Source organism: Podarcis bocagei (genome assembly GCF_964188305.1).
Source record: "Podarcis bocagei genome assembly, chromosome: 12".
Classification (NCBI taxonomy): domain Eukaryota; kingdom Metazoa; phylum Chordata; class Lepidosauria; order Squamata; family Lacertidae; genus Podarcis; species Podarcis bocagei.
The window spans coordinates 3,063,831-3,083,861 of record NC_138137.1 but is presented as its reverse complement, the minus strand read 5'-3'; the positions used below and the strand labels follow the sequence as shown (position 1 = coordinate 3,083,861).

Sequence of the window (20,031 nt, the reverse complement as noted above, 5' to 3'; positions counted from 1 at the left end):
CCAGGACTCCTGCCTTTTAAAGTTATAATAAGGCTCTTTTTAGAAGACACAGAAAGGAGAATTATGTGACAGTAATTGCATTTCTCACAGCCTTCAGCTTTCACATCCTCCATTTTATAACCAGGAAATCTACAATCAATAACACTGTGCAGTATGTTTCTATTTACCCCACTTATTCGTATACAGTCAAGAGGGAGTGATAATAAACTACGTAGAAGTAGGAAGCAAATCATGAGCAGAAAGTTACTTGTTCCCATAAGCAAGGCCATAACAACTGGGCGTTCTTAGTTCTGGTCAAAGAGAAGATTTCCAGCAACAGAAGCCCCAGGCAAGAGTGACCGAAAACAGAAATTTTACCTCTGCCAGTTTTTGGTCAAGAGCTTTCCCCATGGATGACCTAGTAAGTGGGAAGCAGCACACACCTATACAGGACTACTCACCAGTAAGAACACTGAATTCAGTAAGTCTTAAGGTTCACCCACAGCCTAGAAAGCACAAGTCCAAGAGGTTTTCTTCTCTTGTGCTTTCTAGGTACAGGTCCAAGCAGTTTTGCGTTTGCCCTGCAGCTTTCCTCAGGAAAACACCGCTCTTTACTACTGAATCAGAACAAACCGCAACCTGCAGAGAACCCAATTGCTGTTAACTCCAATTTGGCAGGTAAACTGCAGCTTTTCCTGAGGGGAAGAGGCAGGACAGTCAGAAGTATGGATGAGCCCTTACTTACAGATAAGTGGGAATGAGACTGATTTGCTGACAACCATTATGTAAGAGTATTCGCTAGAATCTAGACTGAATGAAGGTTCCCCAATTATTTTAACACTTAAGGGAACACGGAGAGCCCTCATTCCACTGATCAGGTGCACACACATAAAAAACCTGGCTACAACCAATGTTAACATTTTTATACATAGAGTTCTACATCTACTTTGCCTGTTTTTACCACAAGGTACACATTTCTAAATGTTTCTTACATATTTTCATTCATTTCTTTTGAGCTGAGAGCTGTATTGCAAAATTTGGAGATGTGAAAAATCCAAAGGATAATTGCGTTACATTACATTTTTCACATCTCTAAATTTTGGAGGATAATTACATTCCAATTCATATACTAGACAAGGAGGTGCAAATTAATTTATTTTTCATCCTTAATATTTTCTGAACTGGGAATTGCCATATCAAAGTATGCACACATACATACACACACTTCAGTCCTCCCAATAAAACAATTGAGGGGGGTTCCTCCCCCCCATTGCCATTCAAATAGTATGTGTGCACTGTGTCATGTGATCAATTTTGTGGGGTGGGGCATATCTCCCCTCCAATATGTTATTCAAGTTGGCACCCCTGATCCCCATTATATATCAATGCTCTGTAATATTAAACAGAATGTAGCAGCCTCTGCCCGTGAGGAGTTATCTGTCTGTGCTCCAAAGCTGCTGTACCCACACAGTTAATTAGTAGTAAATCAAAATGTATTTCTGCTCCAAAACATTAGGTAATTGTCGGAGAAGGAGGATTTTTCCAGTAAAGCAAGGGGATATTGGCCTGGAGTCAAGAGGAAAGAGTTGCAGCTTCCTAGTTGTGAGCACCACTTTGCCTTCCAAAAGAAACAGTGGGTACTATTTAATAAATAGTATGTGGATTTTTGCCTGCTTCAAAAATATCAAAGTAACAGGTCTCTGAATTGGGGGAGAAAATTAAAGAAGAGGAGATTAAGCTGAGGTTTTTTCCCCATCTTCTTTCTTTCTTTCAAAAAATCTAATTAATTTGTCAGTGTTCTCTAAGACAAGCCTTTAATAAAACTGCATTGAGAAATGAGAGTGAAGGGGAACATGTTAAAAAAGTAAATTAATAATCTTTTCAGCAGGCTTAGTTTCCTTAAAGGCAAATAACAAAATCTAGCTGGATTTGTTGTACAAAAATTGAACTTTGATGATATAATATAATCCCAAGGTAAGAATGCTTAAAGGGCCAAGTCTATGAAGAGTGAATAATTCTATTCATTTGTGATACAACCATCTAGTTTTTCCTGAATTACCTATTTACATTTACGATAACTCATTTAACATATAATTACATTCTTTCCATAGGAACGGTATTTTTATAGTGTGCATTAATGAGTTTTAAAATAATTATGTTTATTCCATAAGAGTGGTATTTGTATAGTGTGCATTAAAGAGTTTGAAAATAAAATGAGCTATCTAAAACATTATTTCCCAGTTGATTCTGTCTGCAGAATGCATTATGTCTGTCCCAAAGAAGTGCTGACTACCAGAACAAAATCCAGATGCAGGAAAGCAGATTGTCTCTGTGGCCAGGAAAATGCACAGGGGCTGAGCTCCAAAGGGTTCACAGCACATCATGCACTTCTGGCTCACTTATATGACACACATGTCAAACTTAAACTGTATCATCAGAGCCCCAAACCTCACCTTTGTGTCTGCTGCTAGCAGAGAAACCATGTTATATCAATATGTCAGGACATGAAGAACTCTCTCACCCCCGTCAAAACAAAGCTAAGGGCTCTCCCCCCCCCCACATTTTTTTAAATCCAGAATTTAAGGCCTCAGAAAGCAAAGAAGGTTTGCAGAAAGAAAGAAAAATGAGAGCTTCATTAACGTGTAACTGTGAAATTTTGGATCCCCTCCAAACCAATGTCAAAGTTGTGTGCTTGTTTTGTGCCATTTTGTATCGCAAACCCTGTGTTTTAAAGCTCTCAACAAACTGAGTATCAATTACTGTATCCCCGGGGGACACAGGTACCCTCTCAAAAGCCAACATTGTCTGATTCACTTCAAAGCGGCGCCAGACTTTTGCACTGCTTGGAGCCAATCAGACATTGTCAGATTTTGAGTGCAGTTAGCTACAGTGGCATGAACTAGGAACTCAGTTTTTTAGTATCAATTCCTCATTTTGGGAGCAGGATTTGTGATGCAGAAGAGTTAGAAAGTATTGCAAAGTTTGACACAGTTTTGGAGTGAATCAAACAACGTTGGCTTTTGGAGGGATACCTGTGGCCCCCGGTTAGAGTATCAATTACTCAGTTTGGGATGAGGTACCAAACACAGAGTTTGCAGTACAAAAGCAATCACAAAATTTTGGCACCAGTTTGAAGGGGGTCCAACATTTCAGAATTACATGTTAATGAAGCTAAAAACAAGAAGCGGGGAGAAGATGAAGTTATTTGATGTCACATCCACACCACACATTCAAAACACCTTTAAAAGTCATGGCTCCCCCACTCCCCACAAAGAATCCCAGGAGTTGCAGCTGTTGGAGTTAAACTACAACTCCCAGGTTTCTTTGTGGGAAGCCGTGACAACTAAAGTGGTATAAATGTGCTTTAAATGTCTGGTGTGGATGTAACCTAAGTTTAAGCTTTGCCTCCTCTGACAGAGACTTTCCCAAAACTCACTTCTTATGCACTTCATGCAAATAGGATTGTGTAAGGGAAGGATTGTAATGGAGCTACTTGCATAGAGTGGTTGAACTGCAAAAGAACCCTTTAAACCACGAGACTCTGGGGGTGAGGACGATCAACATTTAGAAAAATTGCTTCAAGCTACTCTGATACCACAGTCTAGAACGCTAATGAATAAATAAGAGGAGGCTCCTGCCAAAATCTGTGTTGCCATTCACAATGATAAGGCAGCTTTAAACAAGAGCCCTCTGCCTCTGTCATTATTTGTGGATGTTACTGGCCATTCAGCGATGAGCTCAGTTTAAAAGCTGGGTCCGCTTAAGAAATCAGCTGTCACTTCTCCATGCTTTTAGAGGTCGCAATATTACACAGACATTCTGAATTATTAAATGCAGAAGGGGAAAGATTTTTTTCACAGGCATAGTGCTTCTTTTGCACAAATCATTCCCATAATTGCTACACTGAGAGCTATTATGCAAAACACAGTAGCAGAATGATAAGAGCCATGATTCCTTACCTGTATTCTTCTATGAGGATTTAAATACCACTTTAAAGGGTTAGCATAGTATAACAAAATTGGTTAGCAGTTAAGAGCTGGGCTCAGAAGCAACATTCCCACTCATCACCTACGATGCCTCCTCCATGTGCCTTAAGCCTGTCAGTTAATGCACCACTATATAAAGATTGAAAGAGAAGGAGTGAGACTATAAGGAAGAAACATACAACTCTGGAGAAAAGGGCAACTTGTCAACCTCACAAGCAATTATGGAAGAGAAAATTACATAAATCCTTTCCCAATTCTAGAAAAAAGCTCCTTCAAAAACAATCAATTATATATTTGGGTCTTTGTCAGGAAAAAAGGTGAGGTATAAATAAATACATAATAATGATAATAATTTGTGCTTTTAAAAAATTAAGAGTTGTAGTATCGCTTCATTTTTGCTAGGTGAATCGATCTTGATATGATTTTATTTGCTTTAATATGCCACAGCATATTAATCTGCCCTGAGATCTTCAGATGAAGATATATATTTGCATTCTGCTTTTCCAGCGATAAATGTTGAGCTCAAAAATGCTCACAATAATCACAATAGCATTTTTTAAAACCTCAAACATTGCAATCATTATAATATCAAACACAATGGCATATAAATAACAAGAGCAACAGATTCATCAAAACAATTAATACAATTAAATAAAGTTACAATAACTCATACTGTTATCAGGATACTTGCTAATCATGTGGAACCTTCCTCTAGACTAGAACAATAAAAATGGATTAGCTGTGCCCTATGGTTATCAAACGCATTGTTTTGCAACACTACAATGGGTGGAAGCCTCTTTCATTGTATATAAACTATAAACACCTACGCAGAACTATACATTAAAAAACCCATTTGGGATGGGCGGGCAAGGCTGTTAAGTCCGTGACAGCTGTTGTCAGCTTCAGATGTAGTTGGGGGAAAAGGATTATCTGGAGTTCTCTTATTGAAGTTATAACTTACTGCATTTATCATTGGGCTCTGTAAGCACAGGGAGATCCTCTGGTACAGATTTAACCTACTTCTTGAATCAAAAGGCAGAGTTACAAAAAATGGCATTCCACAGAGAGTTCTTTCACATAATGTGTAGTAAAACCTTTCTGTGTTGTGACACCATCTACTGTGTGCTCCGCGTCCCTTGCTCCACATCACTGAGTGCTGCTGGCAGGACAGGAAAACATACAATATGACAGCATCACAACAGAGGGTTAGTGATCCAACATGTTACAAGAGAGAACAGAAGGACTTGACAAAGAGATGCCAGTTGCAGCAGCAGCAGCAGCCTCATGTTGAACAAGATCTGTGTTTCTGACCCCCCTCCTTGCAAAAAAAGGGGGGGGGAACAACTCAATGGAGCCAAGAGCTTTTAGAAAGCTGCAAATGCAAGTTCATCAGTGCTCTTCATGAAGATAAAAAGGGGGGAATTATCTGCACAGATTATTATGGATGTACCTCTCATGGCTTCCTTCTGTGATATGATACAGACGATTAGCACCTCCATCAGCACATGCTCTCAGAACAGCTGGAAGGAAAGGGAGAAGCTGTCAAGAACCTGACATCATCACCAAGTAACAAATTTATTTACACGGAAATATTTCCTACAGCACAGCATAGCTCTGTGCCAAAGTGACAGAAATACTTGTTTTGTTAAACGATGTACGCACTGACCGTCAGCAGGGCTTCCAGGACTGTTTACAAAAACAAGATGAAAAACACAAGTAAAACATAACAACGTGCTTAAAAAGAAAAATAAATTAAAATACAGTCAGTATCAGTCACTACAAGGATAATGAACCTTGGTGGTAAAAGAAAAAGAATAATGAGAGAATTACACCAGCTGGGTATCACCAGCCATTACTGTAGAGGGAAGCATGGCGCCAGTTAAGGCTGGGCGATGTCAGCTTTCAACACTGCAAACATTGTGACCTGGCAATATACCACAGGAACAAGCTGGCTAGGAGGCCTCAGCAGTCCTTAAGGCAGAGCCTTCCAAATTGTGTGTCACAACACTTTAGTGTGTCAGCTGCAGTGTGTAGGTTTGTTGCGCCAAGGCTCCCCATGCTCCGCCTGGGTCTGGAAAGGGGATAGTTTAACCTCTGGTTTGCTAGTAAAAGTGAATTACTGTTTTGCGAAAGGATGCATGTTTAAAAAGTGTGTCACCAAGATGAAAAGTCAGGAAAGCTCTGCCTTAAGGCTTTGGCAGTCCTTAAGGCTTTCATTTCCACCTTCAACAGATAATGAAAAGTAATAATTGTCCCTACACCAAACATAGTTAAAATACACATCAAACTTCAAATATTTTAGATTAAAAAAACAGCACAGCTGGGGCCATTTCCTTTTATAAGTTATGAGGTCATCTGAAACATCTTAATTCTTGAAAGCAGCATAATAAAGTCTGATAGCTCATATAGGCTGCTCATCCAGGAGAGCCAGAAATTATTATTTTTTGCTAACTGGATTTCCTCCCATATTTTTGCTCTTAGCACTTCAGTTTCTCTATACTTTAAAAGTTACTTAGCAAGTACGGTAATTATCCAAGGTACTGATCTTTTCCTGGCATGTTAATGATTCACATCAGTATGAACTAGAACCAAAGGTTTTCTCGCTAAATAGAGGCAGTTAACTGATGGGAAAAGGGTCAATAACTGTATTATTTTCATAGCTATGGCTCAAATTGTGCTTGGTTTTCTTAAACAGCAAGTATTATAAATAGGAAGTCTTTCACAAATGAGAGCTAGAAAGGGAAAATAACAGAATATAGAAAGTGATTACTTTCGATGCCCTTTAGAACTCCACAGATGAGGCTGCATTATCAATAATGATCTCAGAGTTAGAGTCTTTGGAAACTCAGCAATAATTCATACATGTGTATTATTATTATTTCTTACAATAGTGCTGTGATGTAGAAGTTTGCTGGCCAAGACAGAAGATTGCATAAATACAGGTGCCTTGGATGTTATATTGCTTACAATCTTCCACTGGCACTAAATGCTTCCATTGCTTGTTAACATGATTAAGTATCATGGGACGTCAAGAAGCACTTCAAACACTGCATTTTCGCTGTTCTCCCAAGATGCCTGAAGCCAGGGGTTCGCAAAGGGTGTAGGGATGGCAAGTATGGCAGAAAGATTCAAGGACAGTCAAAGAACTATTTAAACATTTCAGTGTAGTACAGTATCAAATTTTTAAAAAAAAAAATCTGTGGAATATGGATAGATATCTTTTCAAAATGAGAGCAAGAACATCAGGTGATACTGAGGACAATCAGAGCTGTCATCCAGAATAGCTGTTTGAACAGGGCTGGATAATAGCAATGGCTGTTCTAAAGTTCTCCGTGACATATTGTTGTAAATATGGATTTTCAACTCTGAAAAATATGAAAGATCAGAAAAGAGAAAGCCTTCTTTGAACTAATGAGGAGATGAGAGTTGTCTCAAATTAGACCTAGATTACCGGGCAAAAGCAAGCTCGCCCCTCACACTGAGTTTGTAAGAAACTTGTTTATAATTATATTTTGGGAATAATTCATGTTACTATATCTGCATTGCTTTATACATTCTGGATGTCCCATGATCATATTATAAAAGTAGTTGCGTTCTATGTCTTGCCAGAGTGGTGCATGCTCTGGTTATCTCCTGCTTGGACTACTGCAATGCGCTCTACATGGGGCTACCTTTGAAGGTGACCTGGAAACTGCAATTAATCCAGAATGCGGCAGCTAGACCTACAGACCTACATTGGCTCCCAGTACGATTCCGAGCACAATTCAAAGTGTTGGTGCTGACCTTGAAAGCCCTAAAGGGCCTCGGTCCAGCAGACCTGAAGGAGCGTCTCCACCCCCATCGTTCAGCCCGGACACTGAGATCCAGCGCCGAGGGCCTTCTGGCGGTTCCCTCATTGCGAGAAGTGAGGTTACAGGGAACCAGACAGAGGGCCTTCTCGGTAGTGGCGCCGCCCTGTGGAACACCCTCCCATCAGATGTCAAGAAAATAAGCAGCTATCTTCTCTTTAAAAGACATCTAAAGGCAGCCCTGTTTAGGGAAGTTTTTAACATTTAATGCTGTATTGTTTTTAACACTCGATTGGAAGCCATCCAGAGTGGCGGCTGGGGAAGCTCAGCCAGATGGGCGGGGTATAAATAATAAATAATAAATTATTATTATTATTATTATTATTATTATTATTAATCAAGTACTGCTAGGAGTTGTTTCTTTTTTGTTTTCCAATGTATTTCTTATCAATAAAAAAACAATCAGTGAGGCATTCAGCAAATTTTTCTTGTGAAAGTGTGGTCCAGAGAAAAAAGTTTGAGAACTTTAAGTTTAAGTCTTAAGTGCTTAGCTAAAAATACAACGGATCAATGTGAAAAACGCGCACCTGCAAACACAAGTATCATATAAGCTTCACTCATCAAGGAACAACGGTTGGCTGCAGATTCCTGTTGAGTATGTACTCCATGGCAAGCTAGCAATACGTGAAATGGTTACCCAAAGAGTTCCAGTGTATTACCTTCAATTTCTATTTGTTGCTGCCAGTTCCACAATCCTACTTCACAAAAGGGAAAGGCAGCAGCTACCTTGGTTCTCTCCAGCCTAGTTACTGCAAAAATGCAGTAAGACCTGCGCCAGCCGTTCCTACTTCCAGGAGAAGAGACTGACCAGCATTGCTCTCCCAACATTTGCTTTTTGCTGCTGTCAGCCTTCTCTGGAAGAGAGGGGCAGGACTCAACTGTATGTCATCTACTCTCCCCTCTGAACTGTGTTTAAGCCAGACTCCTTGGGCTGCAGCAAAACTGGTACCAGAAACTTTATTCTGGGTTAACTTTCGTTTTTGCTTTGTATTTATGTACTTAAGTTTACACTGTGTATGTTTGTAATATTGAATTTATGTCTTTGCTAAATTGTTGGTTTTTGTTATTTTGAATTTACTGACATGTTCTGCATTTTTTATGCTTGAATTTCCAATGTCCTATATTCTACTATTTCAAATGTTTGCTTGTAAGCCACTTTAGGCATTGCCCATTGTGGAAAAGTGGCATATATGTAAAATCAACCAACCAACCAACCAACCAATCAATCAATCAATCAATGCTAACCCTCTGTGAGCAGTTAGGCAGATAGAGACGGGAAGCAGCATAAGTTGTAACTTGGAAACCCACTTCAACCTCTCCCTGTTAACACCTGACTGTCCTATAGCCAGCAAGTGGTGACAGACGCCGATTCTTTGGGTGCTGAGGATAAATTTTGTTCCAGCAGTAAAACTAGAGCCACTAGACACTAATCTAAATTCATTTCCCTAATGTTCCTCCTAAAGTTCCAAGACAGTAAGAGGGATCCCCAAAAGACTCCCGAGACACAATTCAGCCTCAAGACAACAGGCAGTGGTAAATTTCATGTTGTGTGAAGAAGTACTTCTGTTAATACTGAAATTACTACTGTCAGTCAATTCCACTGTGCTCAGATATTTCCAGAAAAAAGAATTAAAATTTATAATTACCCCCCCTCCCAAGTTCGAAATTTTATAAACTTCTATAATGCCTGTCTCCCCAGCCTTTTTTCTGAACTCAAAGGTGTCACTTTCCTTCATCTGAACTTTTAGACATTTTATTAAACAGTTAATTCCTGACCTAACAAAAGAGGTGTAAGTGCTCTATTGTACATGTAACAAAGTCATTCCAAGAAAACATATAAATCAAATGACAATTTAAAAAGCCAATTGAAAATGTGAATTGCAGATTCATATTTCCCCCCAAGGCAATTATTTAAGTCTGTCAGTGAGAAGCAGATGCCTGTGTGCTGACAGCATTTCTGAAGTTTTAAAATTAGGTTGTTTAATAATTCAGTTTGAGTGTGTACAAACGCCAAGTTTTGATCACGGCTTTTTTCCTTCTTCGTTGCCTGATTCTTTGTTTCCCCCCCAAAGCGACTTTATTGATTTCTGACAACAGGAAGACAAGCAACTCAGAGTATGATAGAATGCCCCCTGCCAAAAGTGATTTTAATTGCGATTCAGAATTTCCATCACACCGATTTTAAAATTGAAGAAACCTGTCTATGTTGCACTGATGCAACTTGTTAAAAAAAGAGAAAGAGAGAGAAGAAATTAAAGAGGAAAATATCAGAGAAATCAGACGTACAGTATTTGGTAGTTCACTGTGAATGTTGTAGAGGAAAAAGTACACTCAGTTCCACTTACTGCAGCTCCCCTGCCATTTAAGGTGACTCACCAGGGGCTTCATAAACTTCTTCTTTTTGCTGGGACTGTAAAAAAGAAGTGGGCTGCCATCTCTCTGGCAGGCTACAATATATGGCTAGTGGGCTTTTCTCAGCTTGAGGGGTCACAATTGATGCAGGCCTGGTTTAAAGTGACTGTGTAAGATCAACTTCTGCTTCAGTAGCCAGTAGTAGGGCTAAGTATACAGTTATTTCCTTGGCAGCTGGTTTCTTATATTTCAGAATTTATTCACACAAACCCTCCTTTACAACCATGGCTGCTGGGACACAAAGCAGAAAGCTGTGATTCTAAACAGCAGCCTATATGCCGTATTGCCTTGAAAGATGCATGCAGCAAACAGACCCTGAATTGGCCCGTTTGCATTCTAGGTCAAAACATCACACATATAGAAGTCCTACGTTGGTTTCTACCTCATGGAAATACAAAAATGTGAACAGAAAATGGGAGCAGCAGGACACAAAGGGATGCACTATCTCCTCCTACACCACGGCTCCTGACAACTGGGGAGGAAGAAGGTTGGCGGTAGTGGGGAAAGACCTCCCCCAGTCTGTCTCATGGTCCATTCTGCAGGCTGGCACCGCCTCTGGCAGAGCCATGCCTGTCTGTGGCCAGCTCCTCTCTTCTCTTGCCCAGTGATGGTGACAACCTGAAGACAGACTGCAGCATAGCAGGAGCATATACCCCCCTGCTCCCCCCCCCTTCAGGCTGTCAAACAAACACACATTTTGCAGGCAGATTAAATAGTGTGATCTCGCCCCCACCCTCTAGAAAAGGGGAGGTGAACACTGTTTAAATAGCTCTGGCAGCTTCTCCTACTTTTATTTGTTTTCATAAATTGAACTAAGAAAAACGGGCAAATCGGCAAATCTAGCTTCTGCTGTTGTATGTTTATGCAGTATTCATTTAATAATGCAGACTGCATTAACTCTACTACAAATGATTGAAAGGGACAGTTTCTTATCACCATAGACTACATTTCACTACAAATCTCCTACCCCAGGACTCTCCCCTAACTCTATTGTCAATTATGACTTTCTTCCACTGAACTCTCAAAACTCGTAACAAAATTGTATTGTTCCATTTTTCTTAGAAGATTAGAATATTATAATACATAAATCTAACCCAACTGATATTATGCTGAAAAATAATCCAAAATTATTTGGATTAACCTGTTTTTCATATGAGGAATTTTAACCTGAAAAGATACCTTAGTTGCAAGAGGCTACTATGCAAACTATGGATAGAAAACATATACTACAGCAAGCCGAATATTCTAGCCAGCACAGAATTGTTTTCTAGAATATATTTTCTAATTCATTGACAGGGTACATTCTACTCCATAGTTCACCTCACATATGCCTGTATATTTTTTCTCATCTATGGTCTTTATTGAGCTGGTATGCTCTTGCAGAGCACGTCAAAGGAGGCAATTTCTCCTTTCAGATCTCATTCAGTTCTCATATGCACATAGTCTGTTTCGATGCATGGCAGCGCACCCAGGACACATCATTAGTTTGTGAACGAATATGAGAACTAAATAGGCAGAACACGGAAAAAAGAACAGGTATATAAATAAAAAGGAAGGAAGGTAAAACGGGCAGCTGGAGAAATACGAAGGAAGAGAACGTGCTTGAAATTGTCAGCTTCCTCTTTAGAATAAACTAACAAAATGCCTGTCACTACAACAGGCAAAATGTGTGTGAAAGTAAGGGACCTCATGTATGTGCCACTCAACCTTAAGAACCAGCTTCACCTTATCTGCACGGCTCTGTTTCAAGTTTTGGTTCTTTGTCATATACAAGTGTGACTCTTGGTAACAAGAGACAAAATTCAAACATTGCACAAATGTAAAAAACAAAACAAAATCCTGTGTCAAGGAATGAAATGTAATAGGAAGGCTTTCTATATTTGACATATACGGAGGAATATTCCAGGATCAATTTAGATTGCTTATGGTCTTGGCTTGCTGTTTATTTGGCCTCAAAACTAAGCTCCTAGGATGGGATACAAAGAAGAAACATCTGTGTGTGGAGATAACGCAATGAAAGGCACTAAAACCTTGCTTCCTTAGAACACTGGAAGATCATGAAGTACCATGTTATTTGCATAGAAATGTCCTGTTTTCTGTTTCTTCATGATGTTCAAGTGTTGGGAGAGTGGTAAGGAGTGCTGAGTTCTGGCATGCACACAAAATATCTCTAACAGCCCACCCACTCCACTGCAGGGTGGGCATCAGTGGGCATCAAGACTTTCCTTACCACGCTTTGCCCTCATAGACTCACTGTTACCCAGTTCAGACAACCATTCCTGCCTTCCTAAACCATGGTTAGGGAAGCACTCCCTTCCCTTCACATTCTGGCTTTGTCATGAACCTCCTGACTTGTATTAAACAAGATTCTCCAGTACATCTGAACTATTTAAGAATAATGTCGAAAATGTTTTAAGTGGAACTCAGATACAACTTTTATGCTCTTAGGAAGGTCACTAGGAAAGTCAGACGTCAGCATTGGGCAATTATCTCTTCAGCTATCACAACCAACCTCTAAATACTGTATATGGGAATTAGTGCATTTCTGAATATGATAGGAAGATACCTTGAGTGCTGACAGGTCCTGGCAATTTCCTACTCATCAGATATTTTTGACATTTTGAGATTACGTCTACAAAGATTTTATAAATCTCAACATGATTTTCTTGATGGAGGATATTCTACCCCAATATTCTGATGGTCCTCTTTGTGGCATATTGGTTAAAGTGTGAGACTAGGATCTAGGAGCCTTGGGCTCAAATCCCCACACATATCTTTGCAGATATGAGAAAATGTATGGACTAAAGGACATTTTTCCTTGGACAAATTGTTATAAAGGTAGTGCATGGCACCTGTACTGATAAATAAAATAGATTACAACCACCCCGGCCTTGCATATAAGCACTAGCCACAGACAAGACATAGAATTCCATGCAGCAGTGGGCTGGCTGGCAGAGGTGGGAGAGGGTGCCCCCCCCGGGGGGGCATAGAAAAGAAGGTATTTGCTACCAAAGGGACAGAGCTCCCCCCCCCTCTTCTGCCAAGCCCCTTTTGCAGACTTATTCAGACTTATTCCCAAGGCTGAAAAAGCTCACAACTTGCTAGAAGTGTAAAAAGGGGGAAGGGGCTCATTCACATGGAATGTTTCTTTGAAAAATTTATACATTATTTGGAAAATGTTTTTGATATCCATTAGACCCCAAATCCACAAACCCATGGGAGAAGCAACAGCTTTACAGCAGCTGGGATGCTGTGCATAAGATAGCAGGACTGTCAGTCCTTCTTTCCCTGAAAGAGTGATTAGACAAGAAATGTGATTTCATACTTATAGAGAAATTTACATATTACAACGGGCAAAGGAAAAATGATAAAATTGAGACGGATTTACTGTAAACTCGTTGCCATTTATTAATTCTGCAGAATGGTTTATACCGCAATGGAGAGCTTGGTGCTTTAGTTACCATAAGTGTTGCGGTCAGAAGATTTCAGTACAGAGGTACCTCGGGTTAAGTACTTAATCCATTCTTAACCTGAAACTGTTCTTAACCTGAAGCACCACTTTAGTTAATGGGGCCTCCTGCTGCTGCCACGCCACCGGAGCACAATTTCTGTTCTCATCCTGAAGCAAAGTTCTTAACCTGAAGCACTATTTCTGGGTTAGCAGAGTGTGTAACCTGAAGTGTATGTAACCTGAGGTACCACTGTAATCTTGTCTAATTCACTTGTTTATAACAGTTGCCTTAAGGATGTAATCCTATACACATTTACCTGGGAGCAAGTACCACTGCATTCAATGTGATTTATGTTTGAGTAGATAAGTATAGGATTGCAATAAATGCCACTCCCTGCCTTTTAAATGAATTGTTAAAACAAAACACCCACCTACACCATGAAGTTTACTAGATGAGTTTGGGCTGGTCTCCCTCTCTCCGCAGAACGTGCCTCCCAAGGCGATGTGAAGCTACAACAAAGGTGGGAGAACACTATTACACAATCATGAGCTCCCTGGGAAAATATTATAAACAGTTGATAAATAAGATTCTCATTTGTTCTTATAAATTACAAACATTTTATCCTTCTTCCTGCGTGGCCTTGATCCCTTAACTCTTAAGGATGATTTCCAAACAACATGGAAACACGCAGCGATCAACGTAACTACTCTAGGCTCCACCCCACAGATTCTACTTGACATGGGGTGTGAACAAGCTAGAAAAACCATTAAGCAGAACGCAGAAGACACAGAATGCCAAGCAGATCTAGCCGGGTTCCCAAAATTCTTAATCAGGGTAACCAGAAAATACCTCCTCTCCCGGATGCCATATATATATAGCCAACCTGGAAATTCCCAAACAGCGACAGGCTTTCCCTCTGGCCCCTTGCCAGGGCCTCCCTTCAGCCACCCAGGAAGGCTGCTGTCAGGCAGCATCAAGGATCAAGGAAGAAACAGGAAAGTTTGTATCTGTAGTTTTTCTTCAGACAAAGAAGCCAGGCCTTAATGCCAGAGGCATGTTGCTCCCTGGGAGCTCCTCCCAGTGGCGTAGCGTGGGGGTGCAGGGGGGCCGGCCGCACCGGGCGCAACATCTGGGGGTTAGGGTTAGGGGGTGCAAATCCACAGGTTAGGGGGCGCAAATTACTTGCCTTGCCCCGGGTGCTGACAACCCACGCTACGCCACTGGCTCCTTCTCTTCCAGCCTGTGGCCCTACGGAGGGGCTCAGGAGTCCGTTGTCATTGAGCCCTTTGCTCTCGAATTCTTGCTGAGTGGGGGGTGCGTGGGGAGGTGGCACTTCTGTGCTCTCTCTCCAAGGACGTCTTTGCTGGCAGTTCTCCCCCTCCTCCTCCTAACACCTCCAAACTGGGCAGCTCTGGCTTCTGCTGTAATTCAATCCTGTCTCCCTCTTCTCCTGAAACTAGTGGAGAAGGGGGGCTCCCCCCCCAGGGAAGCAGAGGAGAGGGAGGGGCGACCCCCAGCCCCCCTCTTCAGTCCAGTCCCTGACCCTGTAGGAGGAGAGGAAATGCCCGTCTGGAAACAACGGCACAGGCCTTGGATCACTGCCAGTACTATAGATATACGAATTAGGTTCATCTTGCCTATACTACATAAATTCCTGGGTCGCACAGAACAACCTTATTCCTCCCTGCTACTTCAAGATGAAAACCCAGCTGTTACATGCTCAGTTGCTAGATTCTGCGCCACTAGGATGGCTATTCGTTGAAGGATGGTTTGCACCACAATCTAGGCCCAAACTGAAGGCCCCAAATGCAAGACTTGCGTTCCTTTATGTCCCGCCCTTTTAAATCTTTTAAAGTTATGTATGGTATAATCACCTTTTAATCATTAATTTTTATCCCTTACCTGTTTTAAGTCTGATGTGTTCAGTTTATCCGTATGTTTTACTTTATGCTGGTCTGTGACCAAAATTAAGTTTGATACTGATACTGAGACCAAAATGTTGGACAACTGAGGCACGGCTTCCAATTGGCTGCAGAAGCTTCCTGCACTCAAGCAGAAGCTGCGTCGGACGTTTGGCTTCGGAAAAACGTTCGAAAACCGGAACGCTTACTTCCAGGTTTTCGCTGTTCAGCAGCCAAAACGTTTCAAAACGGAGGCATTTGGGAACCAAGGCTTGACTGTACTGATACTAATGTTTTATGTATGCACCCTATATATACCAATTGCTTTGTTAAGCTGTGCAGATACAGAATAAAATGGCCAAATTTCACCTTCTAGCCTTCACAAAAGAAATTACATATTGTTAAAGATTGATGCTGCATCTTCCTATTACTGTGATTCTGGCACCTCTGGTCTTGCATAAAGGGCAAGACTACACTACAAATATAAACCAATTTTGGAACTATTCTGTTGTGTATTGAGTCAAAGGATTTTATATCTGTATTATTATTGTCTGTATTTGCATTAGGGTAAAGTAACTGCCTTTTCAAAGGGTACAGCTACTATTGGTTCATTTAAGCTGCTGTATTTGGATCCTCTGTCTTATTGGTTTCCTCCAAAAGGCAGGACTGTGATTGCCTGATATTGTTCCCTCCAAAATGTATCCTTTCTAGCTAGTTCCCTGTCCCTATAAATGTAGCTTTTCCCTCCTCAGTCTTGAGTCTTGTTTGCCTTAATAAAGAAGTGTTACTAGAGAACTGTCTCCAGCATATTATGTCAAGAGAGCTGAAATCACAAACCCCACGTCACAACATATTCAACTGGTGTTTACTGGCCAAAGGCACTGGGCACTGAAATACGGCTGAAGATTTCTAACAAACAATTCTCAAGCTTATTTTTTCAATGGCAGTTAAAGAAATCTGAGCCTGGTTTCAATATATGTGTGAGGAAGATAAAATTCCTTCTCTGGTAGTCGCAATCAACCCAAGGCAAAGAAATCCAATCAGTAGTCTAAATGGAGAATTTCATGCAGGCAAAGAAACATCATCAAAAGCCAATCTACACATTATGAAGAATTAATTGTAGCTTTCTATATTATACTATTCTGGGAGTGGGGATCTCTCCAATTCCTTGCAAGTAATAAAGTAGCAAATCAAGGAGAAAGATTTAGAGTGGCCCTCCATGATATCTGAGCCTATGATATGCAGGATTTTTTTTTTACTATAGGGCCAGTGAAAAATAGGGCACACACCTGTAATCTGAAGAATTTCACCACCTAGTCCACCACCTCATTCTGCATAATGTTTAGATCAGCTCTTAAATGTTATCATGTCCTTGCAGGCTCAAAAGTTCAGCTCAGTAGGGAAACAATTATTCAAAGCCCTGTGAAGTCAAGCTCAAACTATCCCAACCCTCTCTGCCAGTTCAGAAACTGCTTATTTCAATTACTCTGTAGATTGGTTCCATTTGAAAATGGTAAATTTAAAGATTCCTCATGGACAACTGCTAATCTGTGACTATCTAATACATGGCTGTATGCTTTTGCCTTCCAGGCATATTCAACATTGATATGTTCTCATTGCTTTGGATCCACAATCCAACTGTGTTAAATATTGAGGAGAGCTTTCCTTCCTCTTCTGGGGTCTTCAAATTGGACCATCATTACGCATTAAGTAAAATATATTTAGAATACCCCAGGCTGCTATGCAATGGAGCTACAAGAAACTCACTCGAAGAATATTGGTGCCTACAACCATACACCCCTATGCATTCTGCTGTAAGAAGTATAATGAAGTATAAATAGTACTGCACCAGGGTGTGGGTGTGTGTGTGTGTGTGTGTGTGTGTGTGTGTGAGAGAGAGAGAGAGAGAGAGAGAGAGAGAGAGAGGTGTGTTTCATAATTTTCCCCTTGCCCATTTACCTTTTTCAAATACTATTCACTGCCTGGTCACAGCAGCTGCAACGTGTTGATTCTTGCAGAAGCAATCTCAGCCAATCACAAATTGCAGCCAAACAGATCTGTTCATGGGAAGACATACTGAGTCCAAGTCAGGGCAGGAGCCATCATTCTTATTCTAGATAGTCTTTTTTAAAAAACACACACACACACAGAGCGAGAGAACGCACAATGGCTCAGTTTGCACGCTATGCTAAGCCAAACCAAACCAAACCAAACCATGGCTTCATGTGAATGAGCAGACTGCTGGAGAGAATATTTATTTACTAATATCCCATGTTTCTCCCAGTATAGGTCCCAAAGCAGCTCACAACAGGAATGATAACAGATCCAATTAAAAATATGTTTCAAAATCAATATTTAATCTATCAATAGGAAATTTAGTAGGGTAACATTGTTACCCTACTAAAACAGTGATGAATGTGAACATTCAAAACCATTTAAAAGCACAACAATGACAACAAAAGAAAAGAAAATGTACAACACCCGCCCTCAGAAGACCCTGCTGCACCAGCCAGTATAGGCCAAAGGCCTGTCTAACCAAAAAAGGCATTTGCTTGCCACCAAAAGGAAAGCAGAATGGGTGGGGGCAGCCCACTCTCCCATGAAAGGGAAAATCACAACCACTTTGGTCCTCCCTGGTTGTTCCACTGCCGTGATTTAGCTCTCTCCAGACAAACCATGAGCTGCAGCCAAGAGCTATCATGAGGTCTGCAGTTCAAAGTTTATTAATAGAGCATTAAACCACAGCTTTGGGTTCAGACAACACACCAAACCACGGCAGCTCAGCACTGCCATGGCAAAATAACTGGGCAAGTGGCTGCCATCTCCTCTATGAGGGCCTCATGTTTATTGCTCATGCTAAGCAATCCGTGGTTTGGCTTCACATTCCATGCAATCAAGGACAGTGTCATGCTGCCAGATCCAATGGCATCACCAAGTCAAATCAGAAGGCAGTGTTTCCTAGCCTCAATTGGAGTGGACAGTTGTCGTCATTTTGTCACCCACAAATTGCTGCTACTGAGAGAATGTGTATCACAGGGTAAGGATTTTCTTGAAATGTCCTGCCGCTCCCCATAGAAACCAACCTGGACCCTATGTTCACAATCTGAGGCCCTTCCACAAGTGCTCCGGAGGGTGGCAACACAAGAATGGGTCTTTTCTGTGATGGCTCCCCACTTGTGGAATGCTCTCCCCAGGGAGGCATGCCTGGTGCCTTCATTACTGCAAACCACCCTGCCATCTTCAGATGAAGGGTGGTATATAAATTTAATAAATATTCAGGACATTCCTAATTATGCAGCTTAATGACATGATGATAGCATCTAGATCAAGGGAAGTAATAGTGCCACTGTCAGACCTCACCTGGAGTACTGTGTCCAGTTCTGGGCACCACAATTCAAGAAGGACACTGACAAACTGGAACGTGTCCAGAGGAGGGCAACCAAAATGGTCAAAGGCCTGGAAACGATGCCTTATGAGGAACGGCTAAGGGAGCTGGGCATGTTTAGCCTGGAGAAGAGGAGGTTAAGGGGTGATATGATAGCCATGTTCAAATATATAAAAGGATGTCACATAGAGGAGGGAGAAAGGTTGTTTTCTGCTGCTCCAGAGAAGCGGACACGGAGCAATGGATCCAAACTACAAGAAAGAAGATTCCACCTAAACATTAGGAAGAACTTCCTGACAGTAAGAGCTGTTCGACAGTGGAATTTGCTGCCAAGGAGTGTGGCGGAGTCTCCTACTTTGGAGGTCTTTAAGCAGAGGCTTGACAACCATATGTCAGGAGTGCTCTGATGGTGTTTCCTGCTTGGCAGGGGGTTGGACTCGATGGCCCTTGTGGTCTCTTCCAACTCTATGATTCTATGATTCTATGATATTTGTAAAACTCCTCTAGCAATTTGGAAGGAAGGAAGACATCATGCCCGTCAGAAGCAACAAGCCTGTTATGAAATTCATCACATAAAATCATTACAATCAACTGTGGAGCATGCTCCTTAATGCCCACTGCAGAGAATTTGCTCAAAGACCATGAACAATTAATCATGCTGGTTGTCAATGGATAATAAGAACCCTGCATATTTTTGAACACCAGCATCTTGTGAATTAAACATCCTGGGAGAAGCAGTGTGGCTGGTTTTACGGTCGCTTCACTCTACATAGCGCTGGTGTTTGCTGCGGCTGAGGCTGCCGTTACGTTACCCTGGTGTATTTATTGCACTAATCAGGAAGGCAAGCGAAGGCGAGACGTGCATCTCTGAATATGGAATGGGCAGGTGACTGCGGTAAACAAGGTTTCCTTGATCTGTACTCCCTGCAGGATCTGGCACACGGCACCTAATTCACATTAGCATTCATCGTTCAGTAAACAAACACCTTCTTTCAAATATTCTTCTTTCAAATATTTGAGACTAGCTCCTTTTTGTATTTCTGGTAAACAGTCTATATTTCTGATGTA

The 20,031-nt window shown here is 41.1% G+C and overlaps 1 protein-coding gene across 11 annotated transcripts in view; it reads right to left on the bottom strand.

Moving 5' to 3' along the window:
* Nucleotides 1–20,031, bottom strand: part of TPK1 (thiamin pyrophosphokinase 1) — a 448,208-nt gene that overhangs the window by 153,186 nt on the left and 274,991 nt on the right. For all 11 annotated transcript variants that reach the window (XM_081165242.1, XM_081165241.1, XM_081165247.1 and 8 more), the window contains one exon: nt 5,416–5,485. In XM_081165242.1, the coding sequence (XP_081021368.1) occupies nt 5,416–5,485 (70 nt within the window). The remainder of the gene's footprint in view (nt 1–5,415; nt 5,486–20,031) is intronic.